The sequence below is a fragment of the Muscardinus avellanarius genome, assembly GCF_963383645.1.
Source record: "Muscardinus avellanarius genome assembly, chromosome: 6".
In the NCBI taxonomy this organism is placed as follows: domain Eukaryota; kingdom Metazoa; phylum Chordata; class Mammalia; order Rodentia; family Gliridae; genus Muscardinus; species Muscardinus avellanarius.
Window position 1 is genome coordinate 17,971,236 of NC_137791.1, and position 21,344 is coordinate 17,992,579.

General features: G+C 45.0%; 1 protein-coding gene across 1 annotated transcript in view; it reads right to left on the reverse strand.

The window, feature by feature from the left end:
* Positions 1–21,344, reverse strand: part of ZNF827 (zinc finger protein 827) — a gene marked incomplete at its 5' end in the record, with an annotated part of 185,189 nt that overhangs the window by 127,756 nt on the left and 36,089 nt on the right. Inside the window, 2 exons of the mRNA XM_080697091.1 lie at positions 1,558–1,730; positions 13,317–14,360. Of these exons, the coding sequence (XP_080553217.1) occupies positions 1,558–1,730; positions 13,317–14,360 (1,217 nt within the window). The remainder of the gene's footprint in view (positions 1–1,557; positions 1,731–13,316; positions 14,361–21,344) is intronic.

A 21,344-nucleotide genomic window follows, 5' to 3' on the forward strand; every position in this document is an offset into this window, starting at 1 on the left:
AGTTAAGATAAAACCCTTAGCGTTAATGAAGTCTGCTAAAAAGATTTCTGTGTTACTAAGTTTTCCCCGACCTGTGTGAGAGAAATAGATTTAGTCAATTTTCTACATGCAAACTGCAGGCTCCAGTTCCCCAACAGGTTTTCTGTTTGTTTTGTTTTATTTTGTTTTGTTGCACTACTACGGTAGGAATTGAATCTAGGGGTGCTCTACCACTGGGCTATACCCGCAGCCCTTTTTATCTTTTGGTTTGCGACAGGGTCTTACTAATTGCTTAGGCTGACCTTGAACTTGGGATCATCCTGCCTCAGCCTCATGAATACTGTGCTTACAGGTGTTCACCAACTGTTGGTTGGTTGGTGCTGGGGAGTGAACACAAGAGTGCATTGCCACTGAGCTACACTCCTAACCCTTTTCAATTTTTTGAGACAGAGTCTCCCTAACTTTCCCAGGCTAGCTTTGAACCAGTGATCCTCCTGCCTCAGCCTCCTAGTCCTGGGATTACAGGCATCTACCACCGTGCCCGGCTTACCACTTGTTTTTAATAGGACAATGGAAATGATGGCCTTGAATGTTTAGTAAAGGTAATTCTGGGTAATACAGTAGCTCAAACACTGATGGCCCCAAGAGGGCCCCTCAGTCTTCTCTGGATTGGCCCCCCAGCCTCCCATGTGGTAAATAAGGTAATATCCTGGCTGCCTTTCGGTGTCCTCACTCCCCCTACAAGGTGTCTAGGACGCTCCTCTGGGTTGACAAGCCGAAGTAAAGCACTAGAACTAGGACAGTTTGGGGAAGGCCCGGGCCCAGGAGCTCTTCCTGGACTTGGCTTCTCTACTTCTTGGTCTTCTCTAGCTCTTCCTCCCAGTACCACCCAGGGCCGGTGAGGACAATGCTCCTCCCTAAGAAAAGATGGCCCGCACCCGTAATCCCAGCCCTTGGGAAGCAGACAGGAGAATTGATTGCAGGTTCAAGGCCAGCCTCGGCAACATAGTGAGCCTCTCAGCAACCTAATGAGACCCTGTTTCCAAACAAACAAAAGAAATGGGGTGTAGCTCAGAGGTAGGATGCCCCTGGGTTCAATCCCCATTACCACGTACACACTCAAGACACAAAAATGGTTCCTCACTACATTTGTTATCTGGATATGGAAGATGCTCTCTGCCTTCGTGATCTTGGTTGTAATCTGGACACCAATACTTTTAAAACTGATGCTGACTGACATCCTTCTTTTTTTATTTTTATTTTTTTTTTGGGGGGTGGTGCTGGGGTTCCTGGAAGCCCTTCTACCTCCGGGCTACACTCCCAGACCTATTTTTTACATTTTTATTTGGAAACAGGGTCTCCTAAGCCAGCGCGTGCGGCTGGCTTCGAACCTGCGCGATCCTCCTGTCTCTGCCTCCCAAGCGCGGGGATTACAAGTGTGCACCACCACGCCCAGCCTGACATCCTTCTTTTGGGCCACATCCCACCTGCTACACTGAGCCCTGCCACTGCGCCCTCCACAACAGTGGCCCCTCTAGGCGAGAGGCCCCTCCCCGAGGTCCCTCTCGAGCCGCTTACCTTCATGTGGGATTTCAGATTGTCCTTGCGAGCACACCGGAAGGGACAGAGAGGACACTGATGACTTTTCAAACCTGTGTGAATCACCATGTGCCGCTTCCAATAACTCTTCCGTTTTATAACCAAACCACATATCGGACACTGGAAAGGCTTTCCACTCTCCTCTTCTGAGGCTTGGAAGAAGGAGAATGATAGAAAAAAAAAGGATTATTAAGGGAAACGAAAAGGCTCGCAGCATCTGGCGCTCATGCGCACGCACTGCTATGTAAAAAGCACGAAAACTGATCTCAAGATTCTATCTGTGGGAAAGTCTCAAAACTGTTTTCGCAGGTAGAAACCCATATCATCTGGTCGCTTCCAAACGGGTTCCCTTTGCCCAATTCTTTTTTTTTTTTTTTTTTTTTTTTTTTTTGGTGCGGTACTGGGGCTGGAACCCAGGGCCATTCTACCCCCGAGCGACACCCCCAGCCCTATTTTTTATTCTTTATTTTGAAACAGGGTCTCACTGAGTTGCAAAGGGCCTCACTAAGTAGCTGAGGCTGTCCTGGAACCGTGATCCTCCTTCCTCAGCCTCCCAGATGCTGGGATTACAAGCGTGCGCCACCACGCCCGGCTCCCCTTTGCCTAATTCTGATCATCCGGCCTTGGGAGAGCTTAACTTCCGAAAGCCATCCGTTACTGAGTAGGGCAGCCACCGAGGGCCAACAGGTGGCCTGGCCTGGCTCAGGGCCCCAAAGACACCTATGTAGTCATAGATGCCTGACTCTGGGGGCCTCTTCCTAAAGGAAACCCACGGACCTAAGTCTCTTTCTGAATTCCTGGACTTGGAAGAGGGTGGGAATTAAAAGCTGTCAAGTGGGGCAGAGAATAGCACACGGCTCTCCTCTGGAAACCAGACGTTAGCATGAGCCTCCCACGCTGGACTTTGCAGAGGCAAATTTGAGGATCCCCACTGCTGGGTTGTTGAGCTGGAGCTTGTGCAGAGAGATGCTGCTGCCAAGTTAGCCGCCAGGGGCTCTGAAGGTCAGGGCTTCTCGTCCCTCTGGTTGTCACTAACAATACACGTTGCCTTTTCTCTGGGCCTCGCTGCCTATTCTGGGAGGAGCTGCTCCAGGTCATCACAAAAGCTTCCATTTTTCAGGAAAGCAAACAAGCCAACTCCCTCTTCCAAGTAAAACTAAGATCTTTCTCCTGCATCAGCCCGGAGGGGAAGCATCTCTGTTGTGACATTGCATTGCTAAACTTCTGGTCTATCAACCTCTATTACTGAGTGCCAATGCTAACCTCTGTGATCTGGGGATACAGGTATCAAATCAAATGGAGTAGAAGGCTCAGACATTCCTTTCTGAATTATGAGGAATTCAAAATATTTCCAAACTGGTTGAACATATGGTTAAATTTACTAAATATTTTAAACATACTTTAAAAAATAAAATATATGAAGCTATTTTAAATGAACTAGAGCAGCCAGGCATGGTGGCTCACACTTGTAATCTCAGTACTGGGGAGGCTGAGACAGGAAGATCACAGGTTCAAAGCCAGCCTCAGAAACACAGGCTGTCAGCAATTTAGCGAGACCCTGTTTGCAAATATAATATTAAAAAATGAATCTAGGGGTATAGCCTGGAAGTAGAAGGTCCCTGGGTTCCATTCTCAGTACTACAAAAAAAGAAAGAAAGAAAGAAAGAAAGAAAGAAAGAAAGAAAGAAAGAAAGAAAGGAAAAAGAAAGAAAAAAAGGTAGATCTATAGAGTTTGAAGATAAAGCAAGATACAAAATTACATTTCAGGTAATTCTGTATTTGTTTTCTTAAAAAGGGGGGAAATGAATTGCTGCTAAAACCATTAGGTGAAAGATTGACAGGGATCTTTATGAAGGATGGATTAAATTGACAATACTTAAACCATCAATAAATCTTAGTGTTACTAAAAAAGGTGCAGACGTTGTATGTCATCTAATACACCGTCCACAAAATATTCTTACAAAAAATTGAACTTAAGCCAGGCACATGGTGGCGCACACCTGTAATCCCAATACTTGGGAGGTTGAGACAGGAGGATCACAGGTTGAAGGCCAGCCTTAGTGAGGCCCTCAGGAACTTAGTTACATTCTGTTCAAAATAAAAAACGAAATAGGGCTGGGGATGTAGCTCAGAGGTAGAATGCCCCTGGGTTCACTCTCCGGCAACACACACCAAGAATGAAGAAAAAAAAAACAACAGTAATAACTGAATTGAAACTGGTAGAAAAATGGCATCTTAGAAAGGGGAAGGAGTATGACTTTTAAAAAGACTTCAGAGATATATGAAACAAAATGAAATGCGTGAAATTTATTTGGCTCCTGTTTCAACAAAACAATGGTCAATGACATTTTTGCAATCACTGAAGAAATCCTGGTTGCAGCCCGAGTGATTCCACACTACATGTGATAGTGAAACTGGTTGTTTTTTCAAAGTCCTTATCTGTTGGAGATACACAAATATAGAGGCATTTACAAACAGGTGGATATGACCTCGGGGGTTTGCTCTGAAATACTTGGGCGACAGCAACAACAGTAACAGAAGTGAGAAAGGAAAAAGGATGGCATGAATAGAAGAAACCAAATAAATGATATCCTTTTATTTGCATGAAAAATTTCTGGAAACATACCCAAGAAACCGCTAAGCAGTTATCACTGAAGGATTGTGGATTGAAAGGACGGACTTTGGAGAAAAACCTGTGTTTCCATTTTCTAGCCTTTGGTGGTACTGGGGTTCCTGGAAGCCTTTCTACCTCCGGGCTACACTCCCAGACCTATTTTATATTTTTATTTGGAAACAGGGTGTCTTAAGACAGCGAGGCTGGATTCGAACCTGCGCGATTCTCCTGTCTCCGCCTCCCAAGTGCGGGGATCACAAGCGTGCGCCACCACGCCTGGCTACTATTTGAATTTTTAAATCCATACATCACTCTGGTAATTTTTTTTTAACCCAGGGTCATTTTTCTACCTACAAACTACACCCTCAGCCCCGTGTGTGTGTGTGTGTGTGTGTGTGTGTGTGTGTGTGTGTGTGTGTGTGTGTGTTGTGGTGCTGAGGGTTGAACCCAGGAGCATTCTACCTCCGAGATATACTCTCAGTAGGATTTTTTTTTTATTCTTTATTTTGAAACAGAGTCTTACTAAGTTGCGGAGGGCCTCGCTAAATAGTGGAGGCTGGCCGCAAACCCTGATCTTCCTGCCTCAGCCTCCCAAGTACTGAGATTACAAGTGTGCACCACCATGCCAGGCCTTACCCTCAGTGCTCTTAAATTTTGTTTTTTGAAGCAAGGTCTTGGTAGGTTGCTAAGTCTCACTAAGTCGCTGAGGCTGGCTTTGAATCTGTGATTTCCTTGTCTCAGCCTCACAAGTACTGGGTCAACAGGCATGTGCCACAGTACCCAGCTCACTCTGGTAATTTTAAGAAGAAATATTCCTGAGTATATACTTTAAGATAGTTATTGAGTCAACCCAAATGCAAAGGGCCACATAAAATAGATGGAACCTAAAAGGTTCTGGAATAAAGTTAAGGAATTTTTAAAAATGCAGCTTTACTAAAACAGGTATAAGTGACATTGGTTAGCCTCACTATGCAATTTGGAAAAGAATCCTCTAACTGCCAGGTGTGGTGGTGCACACCTGTAATCCTAGTACTTGGGAGGCTGACACAGAAGGATGGCAGGTTTGAGGACAGCCTCAGCAATCTAGAGAGAACCTTTTCTTAAATTTTTTTAAATTTTCTTTTTGGTGGTGCTTGGAATTAAACCGAGGGGCATTATGCCTCTGAGCTACACCACTAGCCCAATTTTTCATATTTTATTTTGAAACAGGGTCTCACTAAGTTGTGGAGGACCTCACTAAGCAGCTGCAGCTGGTCACGAACCCGAATCCTCCTGTTTCAGCCTCCCAAGTACTGAGATTACAAGTGTGCACTACCACGCCCGGCTTGAGAGACCCTGTTTTGAAATTAAAAAATAAAATGAGCTGCATGAATAGCTAGGAGGTAGAATGTCCCTGGGTTCAATTCCCAGTGCCAGAAAGAGAAGAAAGAAAGAAGAAAGAGGGAGGAAGGAAGGAAGTTGAAAGAAAGAAAAGAAAAAAAGAAGAAAGAGAAAGAAAGAAAGAAAGAAAGAAAGAAAGAAAGAAAGAAAGAAAGAAAGAAAGAAAGAAAGAGAGAGAGAAAGAGTTGCCCTTCAGGCTGAAGAGTCTGTCTCCTGGGCAGGGGCCCCACCAGGACTCTTTCCTCTCTTGACTGCCTGGGTGGGATTGCGGGTTTCCTTTCTCTCTAGGAAAGGCATTCCCAGTAGAGGTGGACACACGTCATTTTGCCCCCGGAGCTGCCCTGCTCTTCCTTGTTGACTGGCGGCCCATCTGTACTCTGTCCCCGGCTTCGCCTCTCACTTTCTGTCCTTCATTCTCTTTCCCTCCACTCTTGATATCTTGGTCACAAAGACTCCATGTTGAACAACGGAGCCGAGAGAAAGGTTGAAGCAGGCCTCTAGGTGGGATTATTGTCATGCGCTACAGCAGGGGAAAATAATAATGATGTCTATTTTGGGTTGTCAGAGCATCAGAGTAATAAGAAAGAGATACACAAACAGGCGGTCACTGATCCCCATCTTCAGGAAGTATTTCCCACTACTGAAATCCGAAACCGCCTAGTTTTACAGAACTGTCTGGGAGGGGAAAGAAAAACTGAGATGTTCTCCTCTGGCCAGGGATTTCATGGCAGACCAGAGGAAAACAAGACGGCGTTCACTGGAAAAGCGAACCTGGCCAGACGGTGGACTCCCCTAGCACCCTGCCTCTCCTAATGGGATCAGTGAGCTTCCTGCTCATTCTGACACCTCCCCAGCCACCAGCCTAATCGCGGATTCAGTATTTCAAGTGTATCACAGAGTATACTATATTATATACTTTCTATTAGGATTCCACATAAATTCATTGCATTTTGGAGCTCTGCTTCCTTAGTTCTAATTATTACCAAAATATACATGAGTCATGTCTAAATTAGGGTGTCTTTGGATTGACTGGGGAAAAATTAGAATACTCACAATAAGAAGAAACTAACTATAAAAAATGCAGTTATTCTATTACTCTGGAATGTTTAGCTGGTCATGGCAGGGAAGGAAGATGACCAGGGTCAATGATAAGTCACTAGAATACAGTAATTGATCTTCGAACTTGGCTAGTAATCTCCCTGGGTATCATTTACATTTTTGTTTACTTAAGAAAGAAATGTCGTCTTTTAGTAGAACATCCTCCATGTGCCCATGATGTTAACTACTTCAGAGGAGGAGGAAGAAGGAGTGCATTCTATTTCATATGCCAAACTATTTTCAGGAAACTGACAGCTGTAAATTTCACTCAAATATAGAACCTCAGGAAACAGGACCATTTCCTCTGAATGAGCCATACATTCCTGGGGCAACAGGATTGAAAGGGTCCTAATTTTACCTAGTTTCCGACTGCCTGATCAACGCCTTCCCCCAAATATATTACTAGCTAGTTAGTATCCCTGCAAACAGAGCTAAATTCTGCCAAATGCTAATCGACCCAGTGGGATAGGGAGCTGCTAATTTGCTCCTTCGGAGAAAACACGTTCTCTTTATGGGCAATAATATTATTGGAATAAAAGAGATAATGAATGTATGTGAAACGCCTGTCACGCAGTAAATAGCTCTTGGTAGCAGTGGCTGCTGTGGTATTAGTGGTGATATTAACTGAGACCTACTCTCCAGAGCAGAAAAAGCACCGTCAGAGCAGTCCCAGATCAACCTGCTGACTTCACGTCACGGACGCGAGCTCAGGGAGTCGGCCCAATGTGGAAGTTTGTCACCGGAACTGTGGGGAATAGAGGAGCCCTCCCAGCTGCTCAAGGAGGGTCCCGCTGGGCCGAGGCACACTCCTGATGGCCAAATTCAGCTTAGCAGAGATAAAAGAGAGATGGGAAAGACGGAGGGGGACAAGAAGAGGACAGAGAGAGGAAGTGGCTGGGGCAGGAACTAGAGAACCACCTCTGCATCTCCAGCACCCAGCCAGGTTCAACGCACGATTCAGTAAGTGTGTGTGAGAGAGTGAGGGATAAGGCGGCACGCTAATACGTGTCCTGAGTGAACGGATGGGTAAGCGGGTAGATGATGGTGAGCTTCTACCCCAGCGACTTCCAAAACGGAACTCGGAGCTGCTCCTATTAAAAATGCATGCAAGCCGGGCATGGTGGCGCACACTTGTAACCCCAGCATTTGGGAGGCTGTGAAAGGAGGATCACAGTTCGTGGACATGGTCAGCTACTACTTAGTGGGGCCCTTTGCAACTCAGTGAGACCCTGTTTCAAAATAAAGAATATAAAAATAGGGCTGGCGGTGTCGCTCAGAGGTAGAATGCCCTGGGTTCCATCTCCAGTACTGAAAAATAAAAAAGCCTGCAGCCTGACTACATCATTACTAAGGTTCCACGATACTTGTTGGACTGTTTAGAAAGGAAAAGTTCTGCCCAAAGCAGAGGCCAGCTTGTAGGAGGTTTGACATATATAATTCAAAAATAGGAGGGAAAGAAAAAAGCTTGTTTTGAGTTAATAGACATAGCTGGGATACCAGCAGTAAGTAAATGCAAGGAAAGTCAAACCAGGAAGGAATCTTAGAGGTAGTTCGGAATCAGCCCGGCCTACAGATGAGGAAAACAAGCCGTGGCGGTGCCTGAGCCTCCCTCCTGCTAGCTCGTTAGCCAAAGGCTGGGATTGGAGCCAATCTCTGCATTCCCAGGGTGGTGCTCTACCCTGTTGCCTACACCAAAGTCCACAAAGCAACAGAAAGAAAATTTTATCGGGCTAAAATATTTTCATATCGTGAGAGGTTTTCATAGCCTGGATATTTTTAAAATAAATGCCATTGTTTTCTGAACTTCGAAATCCAACTTTCTTTTGTTAGATCTCATGTGACAATCTGCAGAAAGCCGAGATCGTTGGCAAGTGGGTAAATGTGCACGCAGACCTTACCATCTTGACCTCAGAAGTGCCTGGTCCATGAATCATTACCATCTCTACTTTAGACCTTTCAGTACCACTGGCGTGCACCTCTGTAGGATAACTCATCTTCCTTTCTGGTATTATACATGGAGTTAAAAATCTTCTAAGGGAATTTCTTGGGCATGTATCTCAAGTGCCACTTTAGGGCAGCAACAGCAATCACAAAAATTGTAAGCAATGGTTGTCAATGGGCTTACCTGTTGCTACTAATGCTGACGTCATCATTCATATTTTAGCAAGTATCGAACAAAACTAAGAAAGTCTGATATCAAAAGCCAATCTAAGTCATTAGGGAAATATAACCGACCAGCGACAGAGAGCTCTGAATCTTGGCTAACAAGTGAATTTGCTAATAACCAAGTTCACGTGTACAATCATCTCCAATTAAAGTTATGCTGACCGAGGACCTAATGGAAGTATCAGGAGAGGTCTCTCCCTTCTCTGGACTTTCTACGCTTTTGCAATCATTTTAACAGCACCCCATAAACATGAAAGGAAACAGCAGCCTGACACCCTTATGCACTGATCCAGCAAAACAGTCTCAGCTCTCAGCTGTGTGTTGCTTCTAAGTATACTGAAATTTCATTCAGTACAATAAGATGTTTCGAAGGTAGAGACAGCCCTCTCTGAAATGCTCCCTCTTATTTATTTTACCTAGGAGCCTGGCATCTTGGGATGCTTGTTGGCCTTCTACAAGAAACTTTGTCTGGAAAATAAAAACCATTTATTTTCTTCTTAGCTGCAAGAGAACAGTAGCTTCAAAGAGAATGGAGTCAATGTGTGACATTTATCTTTATAGCAAATGGACATCATCCTCCCTCTGTCGTGTCCCCTTTCAGAGGAGCAGTGTAGCATGTGCCGGGGGTGCAGGGTCACATGAAAGAAACCTTCTCCTCAAGGGTCACGACTCTCTCGCGGGGTGGAAAGGCTATCAAGTGGGGGACTCCTAAGGAATTAAATACGCCATGACTTGGCAACAGAAGACTCCTGTTCAAAAAAGAAGAATAAGGCCAGACCTAAAAGACAATCTTTTTTCAATGGTTTGGACTTCCCGTGACCTAAAGAAGGTCAGAGCAATGCTGGTGTCTAAAGTACTCAGGGCGGATCAGCTTCCCCGGCACACGGCTCTTTGGAACTCCAGAATCTACTTGATGTGCCCTTTTGGCAGCATTTTGAGAAATGCCTTTTTAAAAATTAAAAGTTGAAACCAGGATGATGCCTAGTTTATATTTGTGGCTGAGGATGGGGAGGGGGCATTTTTTTATTTAAATCTTTGGGTGAGAGAAACTCTTTCCCTGCTGTGAAAAGCCAGTTCACCCATTTGGAATTAAATTAAGATTTCTTCCTGAGATAAAGGAAACAAATAATGATGAGAGATGGTCTAGAAACATGGGTACCGGCTCTCACTACATCCCCCCAAGTGGTTTTTAGGCTAAGGCAAGTCACACTTGAGCCCAATCCCCACGCTGCCTAAAACCAACAGTGTTGTAGTCTGTGGATAGAGAAAAAGGGAAGGGAAAGGGAAGGTGGAGAAGACCCACTTTGCTGTCCACTCCCCCGACTGCGAAATCAGTGATCAGACGCAACACCAAATAGTCTCTCGTGTTAGAAAGATAAACAAAATTAGGTATTGTATGGATTCCTTCTTAACTCAGAAAACAGCTAGGCTGCTGGAAAATGATATTCATTTTAAATGAAGAGTGTGGCGGGCATGGTGGCGCACGCTTGTAATCCCAGCACTTGGGAGGCTGAGCCTGGAGGATCACAGTTCTCGGGCAGCCTCAGCTACTTAGTGAGGCCCTCCGCAACTTAGTGAGACCCTGTCTCAAAATAAAGAATACAAAAATAGGGCAGGAGGTGTAGTTCAGAGGTTGAATGCCCCTGGGTTCCATCCCCAGACCCGAAAAATAAAAATAAAAATAAAATAAAATAAATGAAAAGTGTGGGCATCCCTCCTTTACTGCCAATCCAGTTCAAGAATCAGAACTTGAATTTGGGATGCATCTACACAGAAATGAAAAAAACTTTTTTTTTTTTGAGCAACCATTTCAACTCGTGTCTATGGATCCTTCCTCTTGCACAAGTATTTATTTTTATTTTTATTTATCTAATTTTTTGTGGTATTAGGGATGGAACCCAGGAGCTTTCTACCTCTGAGCTACACTTCTAGACTTATTTTATATTATATTATATTTTATATTTGGAAACAGGGTCTTGCTAAGTTGCGGAGAGCCTCACTAAGTAGCTGAAGCTGGCTTGGAACCTGCGCGATCCTCCTGTCTCAGCCTCCCAAGTACTGGGATTACAAGCGTGCGCCACCACGCCCGGCTCAAGTATTTTTTTTTTTTAAATAAAAGATTCTTTTAATACACTTACTCCTCCACCAGTGAAGTTGTTTCAGCAAGTCTCGGAGGGTGGACAAAATCATGTGAAAAACAGGAGAAGAGGTGGGGGTGGCTGGGTGTAAGTCAATTACAAGGGCTATATAGCCCAAATCTAAGACGTTCCTTTCTCTCTTCCTTTGATTGGAACATTTGGAACATTCATTGATTAAAATATTAAGTGCTTCAGCAAAAGAATGAATTCAGTAAGAAGAGAAGAAAAAACAACTTCTTATAGATCTCCCGTATTAAATTCTGCTGAGATGCCCGTGGAGATGCTGGCATGGATAGATTAAATGCATTTCAACCCCAAAGGGAACATTTGTTTTCCCTCGGGAAAATAAAACAAAAAGCCAACCCTTCACTGGAAGCTCATGACCTCTTTCTCATCTTTACATGCATCTCATCATTTGGGTGAAAAAAAAATTATATTTCACAACGATTGCCAGTCATAGAGAGGACTTTAAAATGACTGAGTCACTACAGTTTGCCTTCAGGGCAATCAACCCCGTCTTCAGTCAACTAAGTTTATTATTAAATTTGTATAAGCTTATCCAAGTAACTAATGTTCAGATGAATTTGTACTGTGAATACTATTCATACATTGATTTGATATGTAGAAACAGAGGATATTTATAAACATTACATTTTACATCGTCTTACCTCTCTCTGCTGTTACCCAATAATGGGGTTTCCAGTAGGTTGGGAGTAATTTATCCCATTGAAAAATTACCCAGCTCCCTCTGTTGCTCTTCCTGTTTCTTAATTTCAGCCATTTCCCTCCTTCTCTCACCAGATGGCAGGTGAGAAATTAGTAGAAATGAAACTCAGAATTGATAAACATTTTAGGAATTCATTGACACTTCAGACACTCGGGAACGAATGGTTTGCATCACCATCAGCCAGCAAAGTCCCAAATACCCATTTTCCTAGTTCTATCCCTCTGTTTACACAGCCTTGAAGGAATTAGAAGTATAGCATAAAGCTCATGCAAACATTTAAATGAAAATCTGTCATAAATAGAGCAAACTGCCGGGCATGGTGGCACACGCCTGTCATCCCAGTACTTGGGAGGCTGAGACAAAAGGATCACAGGTTCACAGTCAGCCTCAGCAACTTGGTGAGGCCCTCCACAACTTAGACCTTATTTCAAAAATAAAGAAAAAAAAATAGGGCTGGAGGTATAGTTCGAAGGTAGAATGTCTCTGGGTTCGATCCCCAGTCGTGCAAAATCAATCAATCAATCAATCAATCAATCAATGGAACTGATGCTAGTTGTGATCACTCAGTCAAGTATTTGCCATCCCAGGTCATCTTCACCAAGTAATCCAAAGTCAGCTAGACATGCACAATGGCGGTGTCCATGCCCATGAGGACCCACAGCTAACTTCCTGTTTCATTCCTGCAGGATAGCCTTAAAAGACGTCTGAACCCCTGCACTTCCAACCCCCAGGAACATGTATTCATCATGCACACAATTTTCAAGCAAACCAGTATACAAAAGTTGACGTTTCCATTGTGGGAACTGAAGTTACTAAATCTCTCCCTCAGATGATAAATCATGAATGCCAAGGCTCTCTGTGACAGTGACCTCGCCTTTGGAAAGATGGTCTCCTCTAGAGAAACTCACGATTCAAAATGTCTACATGCATATCCCTTCAGAGTCTGATTGGCTTTGAATAAAATAAGGTATTTGTAAGAAATGGGTTATGTCTGATCATTTTTTTACGAGCTCTTTTATGACCATAAATTCTATAGTAGAAGTACAAGGTTTAAATTACACACACACACACTAATAATAATAATAATGATGATGATGATAATAATAATAATAATAACAAAATGTCAGCATAAAAGTATATCGTGTGATAAATTAGGGCAGAGTGGTTACTGATTACACCAAAGTTCATCTGTAATAGAGGCAGCAGGACTCTCCCCTGTCCACTATTTCAAGAGCAGTAGTTTTCCCTCTGCGTTCAGTGACGCCTTCCTTGCACTTCATGACAAAGATGCTTTGATCTTCCCCCATTAAATATACCTGGTATGGACCTAGCCTGAACTTGGTAAGAAAAAAAAAAATTGTATGAAAGGGAGGGAGTACTATATGTCTCTCAGATTATGCATTACCTTTCAAAAACGGAGCTCTTTGGGAAGTCTTTGTGTAGCCCACACATGAAAGCCGGCTACGCTGCTTACTTAAAGTATTTGATTGTGCTCCTGCTTTCTGAGTCCTGCCTGGGCTCAGATGGGAAACCCAACTGGAAAGAGGACGAATAAGACATGGCAGTTGACAGTCCAACAGGCCTAGCCAGTGATGGGAAGAACAAGATTCCATACCTGCACTGGAGGGTTTGGGGACTCTTCCCTTGGGCACCGGGAGTAACAGTAATTCCAAGGACTGTGGCGGGGGTGGAGGAGGTGGCGGCGGAGGTGGCGGGGTGACTTTTTCTGGCTTCTTCTCGGAAGGCGGTGTCGGTAGAGGGTCCTCAGGCAACAGCGATGACTTCTCAGCCAGGAGGCTGCCGGCCGCCCTCGCGGCGACCTCCTTCAGAAGGGCCGCCGAGGAGGTCATAGAAGCCAGAGAAAGGAAAGAGCTGGCCGGGGGTGGGTGCTCCTGGCCCGGAGTCAAACTCCTCTCGCTGACTTTCTTAGACAAAGCTGCCAAAGTAGAACTGGCAGACTGGGAGCTAAAGGGGGAGGAAAAGGACTCAAATCGCAGGGTCTCCTCCGTCCTGGTGAGAGATTTGTCCTGCAGGACGGCATTGGCCGCAGCCTTCAGTTTGAGGATGGCCGAATCCGGGGACAGGCCACAGGTGGTGGTTGAGTTTGGCAACCACTTACCTTGATTCCATATAAAACGGTTACGTGGAGTGTACTGGTCACTCCGATCCTGCTTCTCGGCCAACTTCCTGGCCAGAACGCTGAGCTGCTGGGCATGGTGGGAGGGCGGGGAAAAGGAGAGGTTCGAGCCAACGTTCACGGGGGACTCCACTCTGCCGTTGGCCGTGGCTGTGGCATCGAGTTTGAGGGAACCGGCCTCCAGCAGCCGCCTCAAGTTGCTGCTCAGGGGCTTACTGGAACCCGGGGGGTCGTCGTCACACAGAGAAGACACTCCAGGGGAAAGATGGTCTTGGCACTGCAGCGGGTCGCGTAGGACCTCACCGTCGAGTGCCACCAGCTCCAGCGTGTGGCTGCTGGGAGTCGCGCTCCCCAGGGAGGTGTCGGGGGAAGTGGACTGCTCCTGGATCCGGTCCTCCAGAGACAGCTTGTAGTTCTCCTGGACTTCCCCATAGGATGCTTCGGATGGCGTCTCCGAAGAGTTGCCATACCAGTGCTCTCCTTCGCTGAGTTCTGCCTCCGCCTCTTCCTGTCTACTAACATCTGGAAGGGAATTAAGAAGATCAGATTTACTTTCAAAGGGAGCAGGAAGTTAGTGCCAAGACATTCAAGTGGAGTCCATGGCATGCTCTCGCTTCCCTTCCACCCAAGAACCCAATGGCAGACAGCAAAAAGCCTGAGTGGACTGTCCACAGAGGAGACCAACCAAGGTATGCATGCCCAGCAGGCTAGAAGCCAACACCCCCAAGCACCGCAGGCCTTCAGCTTCCTGGAGTCATTCAGAAGTTGAGTTGGAGTCGGGCATGGTGGCACACGTTTGTAATCCCAGCATTTGGGAGGCTGAGACAGGAGGATCCAGGTTCGCAGCCAACCTCAGCGACTTAGTGAGGCCCTTTGCAACTCAGTGAGACCTTGTTTCAAAATAAAGAGTAAATAAATAGGGCTGGAGGTGTACCTCGGAGGTAGAATACCCCTGGGTTCCATCCCCAGTACTGCAAAAAATAAATGAAGAAGAAGGAGGAGGAGGAGGAGAAAGGAGGAGGAGGAAGAGGAGGAGGAGGAGGAGGAGGAGGAGGAGGAGGAGGAGGAGAAGAAGAAGAAGAAGAAGAAGAAGAAGAAGAAGAAGAAGAAGAAGAAGAAGAAGAAGAAGAAGAAGAAGAAGTTAAGTTGGAAAGAAGAAAAGAGATAAACAGGATGGGTAAGGAAGAGACTGGAGGGGAACACCGCTCCTTTCAATGAAGAGGGAAAACAGGAGGCTTGCATCCTTGCAAAAACCAGGGCATCAGGATTAGAAGGCATCAGGGACTGTAAGACCCAAGACAGAGGCCAGCCACTTCCTCACTCTAACTCCAGGACCTCAGGGGGCATTTACCTGGTCTGGGGTGTTATTTCCTTCCATGTAAGATGCAATTTTTTTAGAAAAGCTTATCCAAGATGTAAAAAACACCTGCCTATCCCACATCACCAGTTCTTATGAAGCTAACATCCTAACATGTGACATTGTTTTGAAAATGGTCTAGTACCACGGAAAACAGCTTCATGAGCCAACATGATTGGCATAACTAATTTCTTGCCACGACTAAGTTGCCCATGTTATGCCCGCTGCTCATTTGAGAGTCTTACATTTCAATCACCAACGCGTTGCCATGTTCTCCCGGGCAGTGATTAGGAATCTCTTCCTTCACGCCAGTAAGAATCCCTTGAGATACTTTCTGCTCACCAAGCCATCAACAATCCCCGAGCGCCCGCAGCCTGTCACGTGACCCCTGCCCTATGGGGGCACTCGTGAACTCTGCCACTTTTCTGCCTTTGCTCCCGCTGTTCCACCTGGAACATCTTTCCCCAGGAAAGTGGCCTGTCTGAGCCCATGCATCCTTCTACCCCTGGGCTCCAAGCTTTTAACTCACAAATCTCTATTTCAACCACTTACTCATTGGACAAGAGATTATGGAATACTTGCTGCATTTCTGGCTCCCTTCCAGATCGTCTAGACTGTTCTAGATTAAATGGCACTGAACCAAGCAAAGATCCTGACTTCTTGGGGTCTATGTTTCAGTGGCAGAGACATACCTCAAGCAAAATGATAAATCAATGAATCATAAAACAGGCTAGGGGGTGATAGAAGCTATGGGGGAAACACAGAGACGAGGGGACTGGATGCAATAGGGAGAAGGCAAATTTTATTCTGTTTACTTATTTTGTATGTGTGGTACTGGGGATTAAAATCCACGGGCTACGCCCCAAGCCCTTTTATTTATTTATTTATTTATTTATTTTATTTGGTGGTACTGGGGTTCCTGGAAACCCTTCTACCCCCGGGCTACACTCCCAGAACTATTTTATATTTTTATTTGGAAATGGGGTCTCTTAAGCCAGAGAGGCTGGCTTCAAACCTGCTCAATCCTCCTGTCTCCGACTCCCAAGTGCAGGGATTACAAGCGTGCGCCACCACGCCCGGCTTTACTTTTTATTTTGAAACAGGGCCTCACTAAGTTGCAGAAGGCTTCACTAAGTTGCTGTGGCTGCCCTTGAATCTGCATGGCTGGCCTTGAATCTGTGATCCTCCTGCCCCGGCTATATTATTTTTTTATTTTATTTATTTATTTTTTTGTGTGTGGTGCCGGGGATGGAACCCAGAGGCTTTCTACCTTTGGGCTATACTCCCAGACCCATTTTGTATTTTATTTGGAGACAGGGTCTCACTTAAGTTGCTGAGAGCTTCACTAAGAAGCTGAGGCTGGCTTTGAACCTGCACAATCCTCCTGTCTCAGCCTCCCAAGCGCAGGGATTACAAGCGTGTGCCATCACCATGCCCAGTGTACCAGCTATTTTAAATAGTGGTTAGGGTGGAGCTTTACCGGGGTGGTGGCCTTTCAGCAGGGAAAAAATTGAGCAGCTATTCCTGCAAGAGACTGCTGTTCACAGAGGGAGAGTCGCTGTAGAGCCCTAAAGACAGCAAGCAAGCCTGTGTGGACGGAATGGGGGCCTTCAGAGAGGTAACGTGTACGTGTGAGTGTGTGAGTGTGTGTGTGTGTGTGTGTGTGTGTGTGTGTGTGTGTGTGTGTACTTTGCTGGGAAACAGTAGAATACTGCGAACTACTGATGACTATTTTGCCTTTGGCGAAAACTTCGAACCCACGGAAGGTGCCGAGCAAAGGAGCAATCTGATAGGGTGTTGTTTAAGGGTGGTCCCGGCTGATGCATAGGAAATGGCTGCAGGTGCCAGGCTGGAAACACAGAGACCACCTGGTAGCCGAAATCCAGGTGAGATTGGTGGAGCCTCAGGTGCCTGCAGGCGGTGAGAAGTGGCCAGAGTCTACGCATATTTTGAATGCCTGGCTGACATTCTCGTGTTTTGTTTATATTGATTTCATCTCACTTTAAGTTATCTATTACTGGCTTCTTTTCTAAAACGAGGGCTGGGGTTGTGTTTGATTTGCTGCATACCCTACGCTGTGCCAAATGCAATGCCTGATCCCTAGCACGGCACAATGAATGTTTTAGGATTGGGCCGAATTTCTCACGGAGCTAAGTTGTGTCACATCCTGGGCAGTGTCTTTTCAGGAAAGAAAGGGCTGGAACTAGTAATGCATGGACTACAAGCTGATACATTGATCTTCCCGTGCTATTTAGAGAAGAAATGTCACAAATGACAAATTCTCTTTCACTGAGCTAAAGTTCTGCAACTCTTTCCTGAGATTCTTTATTAAGTTATCAAGAAAATGTAAAATATCAAATGGAATTTGCTGGGGGGAAAAAAGTCAGATACAATTGAATTTGCTCTGTTAAAAACAGTCTGGTTCCTTGAGATTTGCCACATTTCCCTCTACCCACTTGATTTCAACATTTTTCATCCCTCCTGAAATTGGCGGCGACCCCGACCTCCTCATCGCCCTGCTGGCTTCTCAGAGGGATGCTCTGTCCCAAACATCAAGCAGTCAACAGCAATTTCAACAATAGGGCTAATTTTATGTTTCTTTGGCAAACCCGCCTTTCTTGATTTCAAACTAACTATCTCATCCTTTAAGAGCATCTCAAGGGAAGTTTGCTATAAATAGCAAGAGAAGAAAAAGATTTAAAAATCACTGCAGTTAAGAATTGGTTGATTATCTCTTCTTTGGTCTTTATTGACACTCCTTAAATGAATGAACAAGACAATCTAACATTCAAAATTAAGTACTTTTAAGTTATATATTCATCATGCTACAGTAGCTCTAGAAAGGCAAGACTGGTCCTAACTCGTGCAGTAAGGCACACAAAAAACCAGGGATTCAAGAACCCTGATAAAAGTTACAAATACATGTCCATCTATCTTGTCCTTTTACCGAGACTATTAAATATGCTAAATTTACTGGTTAACTCAAAGCCACACAGCCATTTAGTACTAATACCGTAACTGAGAACCCCAAATCCCTGGACACCTGGCCCAGCGCTTCTGACCGAAGCCCACTGCACATTCTGCTGAGAGACCTTCTGCAGGGCCAGAGCTCTGAGCAGTGGCCCTCCCCTCCCAGCCCCCAGCCATCCTTCCACCCTCTTGAATCAGAAATCGTAAGGAATTCTCCTAGATAGGGACAGTATTCACACTTAATGGTGAGATGAGTCATTAAGAGGTGAAGACACATCATTCCTGTAGTCTGGATTCCTTTTCTGCCTCTGTTTTGTTGCAGTGGACACAAGTTGGTTCCACTGCCTTAAGAATTTAGCACATCCACTGGTGGAGTCCTGAAAGCAAGGCTTAATTGACTAACCCCCCCCATCCCCGTATTCAGTGAGGAACAGTATCCCCCCTCTAATGTGCCAAGGCAGACAAGGGTGCCGGAAGCTGAACAAGTTGTCCGTTCAGACTAATCCTATCAATCAGATAGGAATAGCATCTGAACCTTCTTGGATGGTACAAACAGCTAATATCTACATTTGAGGCAACTTTCCTAACCTTGCCAAAACACACACCCAAAACAAACAAAGCAAGTCAACAAAGCACTGCTTGAACAGAACAGCTTATGTGCCCTGAAATACTTGTGTATTTCTCCACCACCCAGTCCTTCACTCTATGCAGACACAGTCACCGAGATGCATGCTCCTCTGGACTGTCGGAAAACTCGGACGCACACAGAATATTTTTTAAACTCCTAATACTCTATTAATTACTTTTCTGAGGATGCTTCTTCTGAAATTGAAGCTATTCAAATAATAAACCGCCAAAGAATTTTAACGCGTGGCTTCAAAAGAGAAAGAGCAGAAATTTGAGGGGAAACATATCTAAAATTATGCTGGCATCCCCGGAGGTCAAATGAAAGGTGAGGGAGGCTTTCAGAGAAATGAATGTAAGAAAAGTCAAGATGTAAAGAGGTTAGGGGGGAATCAGAAGAAGCCCAAGCAGATATGCTTGCAGCTCACAAATCTGCAAGGGTCTTCTCTCACGAATATTAATGCCTTGCTCTTGTTTATTAGTTTATTTTATCTGCAGACTCCTCTCTCTTTTCATGTTGTTTCATCACAGAGGGCTTCTTAGAGGATGCGTCCAGCTGTGGGCAGCCAGTATCTTCCCTATGCATCCTAAGAAAAGCTTCTCTGGCTGGGCAGGGTGCCATGGCGCACTCCCACAATGGCAGGGATGGATCTGCTGGGCACGGAGAACTTTAGGACCCCGTGAGCCTTGACTTCTGCTCCTCTGCTGAGCAATCTGAGCTGTCCCCAGCAGCAAGACACCTCCATTTTCCTGCCTGTCAACCAGCACGGAGTCTTCCTAGGAAATCACAGAGCCACAGAGCCCTGGAAATACTTCTGTGGATTTCACAGCTTTCTTTAAACTGAGGCATGGGGGGAGCCTCTAAGTGGCCAATGTAAATAACTTCTAGTAAATACGTTCTTTTTAACCTTCGGAAAAAGAAGCTATTTCCATTGCTAATCTTGCCACCACCACTGGCTCCGACTGTCAGGTTCACCGCCTCCCGTGAGTTTTCCATAACGGTCTGTTTGAGGGGCGGGGGGCGTATATTTTCCCTTTCAAAGTGAGAAACCCAACAAACGAAGAATAAGAGATGGTGCGGCTACAGAATGAACATACGTGGGTAGATTTTTATTTCCACGTTGCAAATATTTCTCCTTTGAGGAAAAGGAGGCAAAATTCCATAACCTAGCACATTTATTTATAATTCAGTCCTCAAGCAGAAACAAGATTACCTGCTATCCACAACTCGTCCTGTGTTCTCAGAGAAGAATTCCTTTCTAACTCATCTCCTTCTAATCAGATGCATGACATTCAGAACGATATTCAAAACATCTTTACTCAGAAATATCAGGGCAGACAAAGAAAGCAGTATATACATATGTGTGTGTTTGTGTGTGTATTAAAACTCAATTATTTTTATTTCTTTAATAACATCTATAAATTCTTATGTCTTTTGGGCTAGGTTGAGGCAAGTATAGGTGGAAACCTAAAGTCTCTTCAAAACCTACCCACTCCATTGCCACCAACGGCCCAGTAAATCTAGCCAGCAGGTTTTAAAGAGGACTCAATCTCTTAGGGCTGGCTTGACTGTGTGGGGACTCATGGTCACAGTCTGTCTCCAATACCCCCACAGGTGTGTTTACCTTGTACCTACCAACTAACCTTCTGGTTCATTTCTATCTAAAAATAGTCCAAGTTTTCCCTTCATACCTAAACACTAGTTAAAAATCTGTAACTGTCTTTCAAGGCCACACATATCTACCCGTATTATCAATTATACCCAGAACGACACCTGCCGCAAATCAGACAACCAACTTTTATGTGCAATTTAATCTACATATGGTTTGCAGGGCATAAAGAGCTATCCTACAAAAGTTATTGGCTAAGCCAGTGCTAATCATTGGTCTAATTCAGCAAAGGCTTCCTGAGTACTTCTGATCAGTGGGATGTTCTCAGCAATGGAGAGATGAGGGTGCCTAACACTCTTTTGCCCAACAGTGTATGATCCACCAGGGAAGTAAGGGTTGCATTAGCAGCCAAATGCTAATCACACATCCGAAACCAGGGTGTGTGAGCAGAGGAACAGAACCAGGGTGTGTGAGCATGAAAGAAGGAGAGATTGATCCGAGGGCACAGGTGGCTTTGGAAATGGACCTCAAAGAAGGAAGAACATTTTAACAGAAGACACTGGGGGATAATGTAAGAGCAGGCCTGCTCCTTTGCACGTATCAAAAGGGCAATATGCCAGGCACGGAGAAAGTGAATACTCAGGTGGTCTATTTTTTAAATAAGAAAAATTAGCCGGGCGTGTTGGCGCACGCTTGTAATCCCCACCCTTGGGAGACTGAGACAGGAGGATCGCACGGCTTCAAAGCCAGCCTCAGCTACTTAGTGAGCCTCTCAGCAACTTAGTGAGACCCTGTTTCCAAATAAAGTATAAAATAGGTCTGGGAGTATAGCCTGGAGGTAGAAAAGCCTCTGGGTTCCACCCCTAGTACCACCAATAAATAAATAAATAAATAGGAAGAATTAAGAACATAAACATAAATAAATTAAACCAATAAAAATATTCT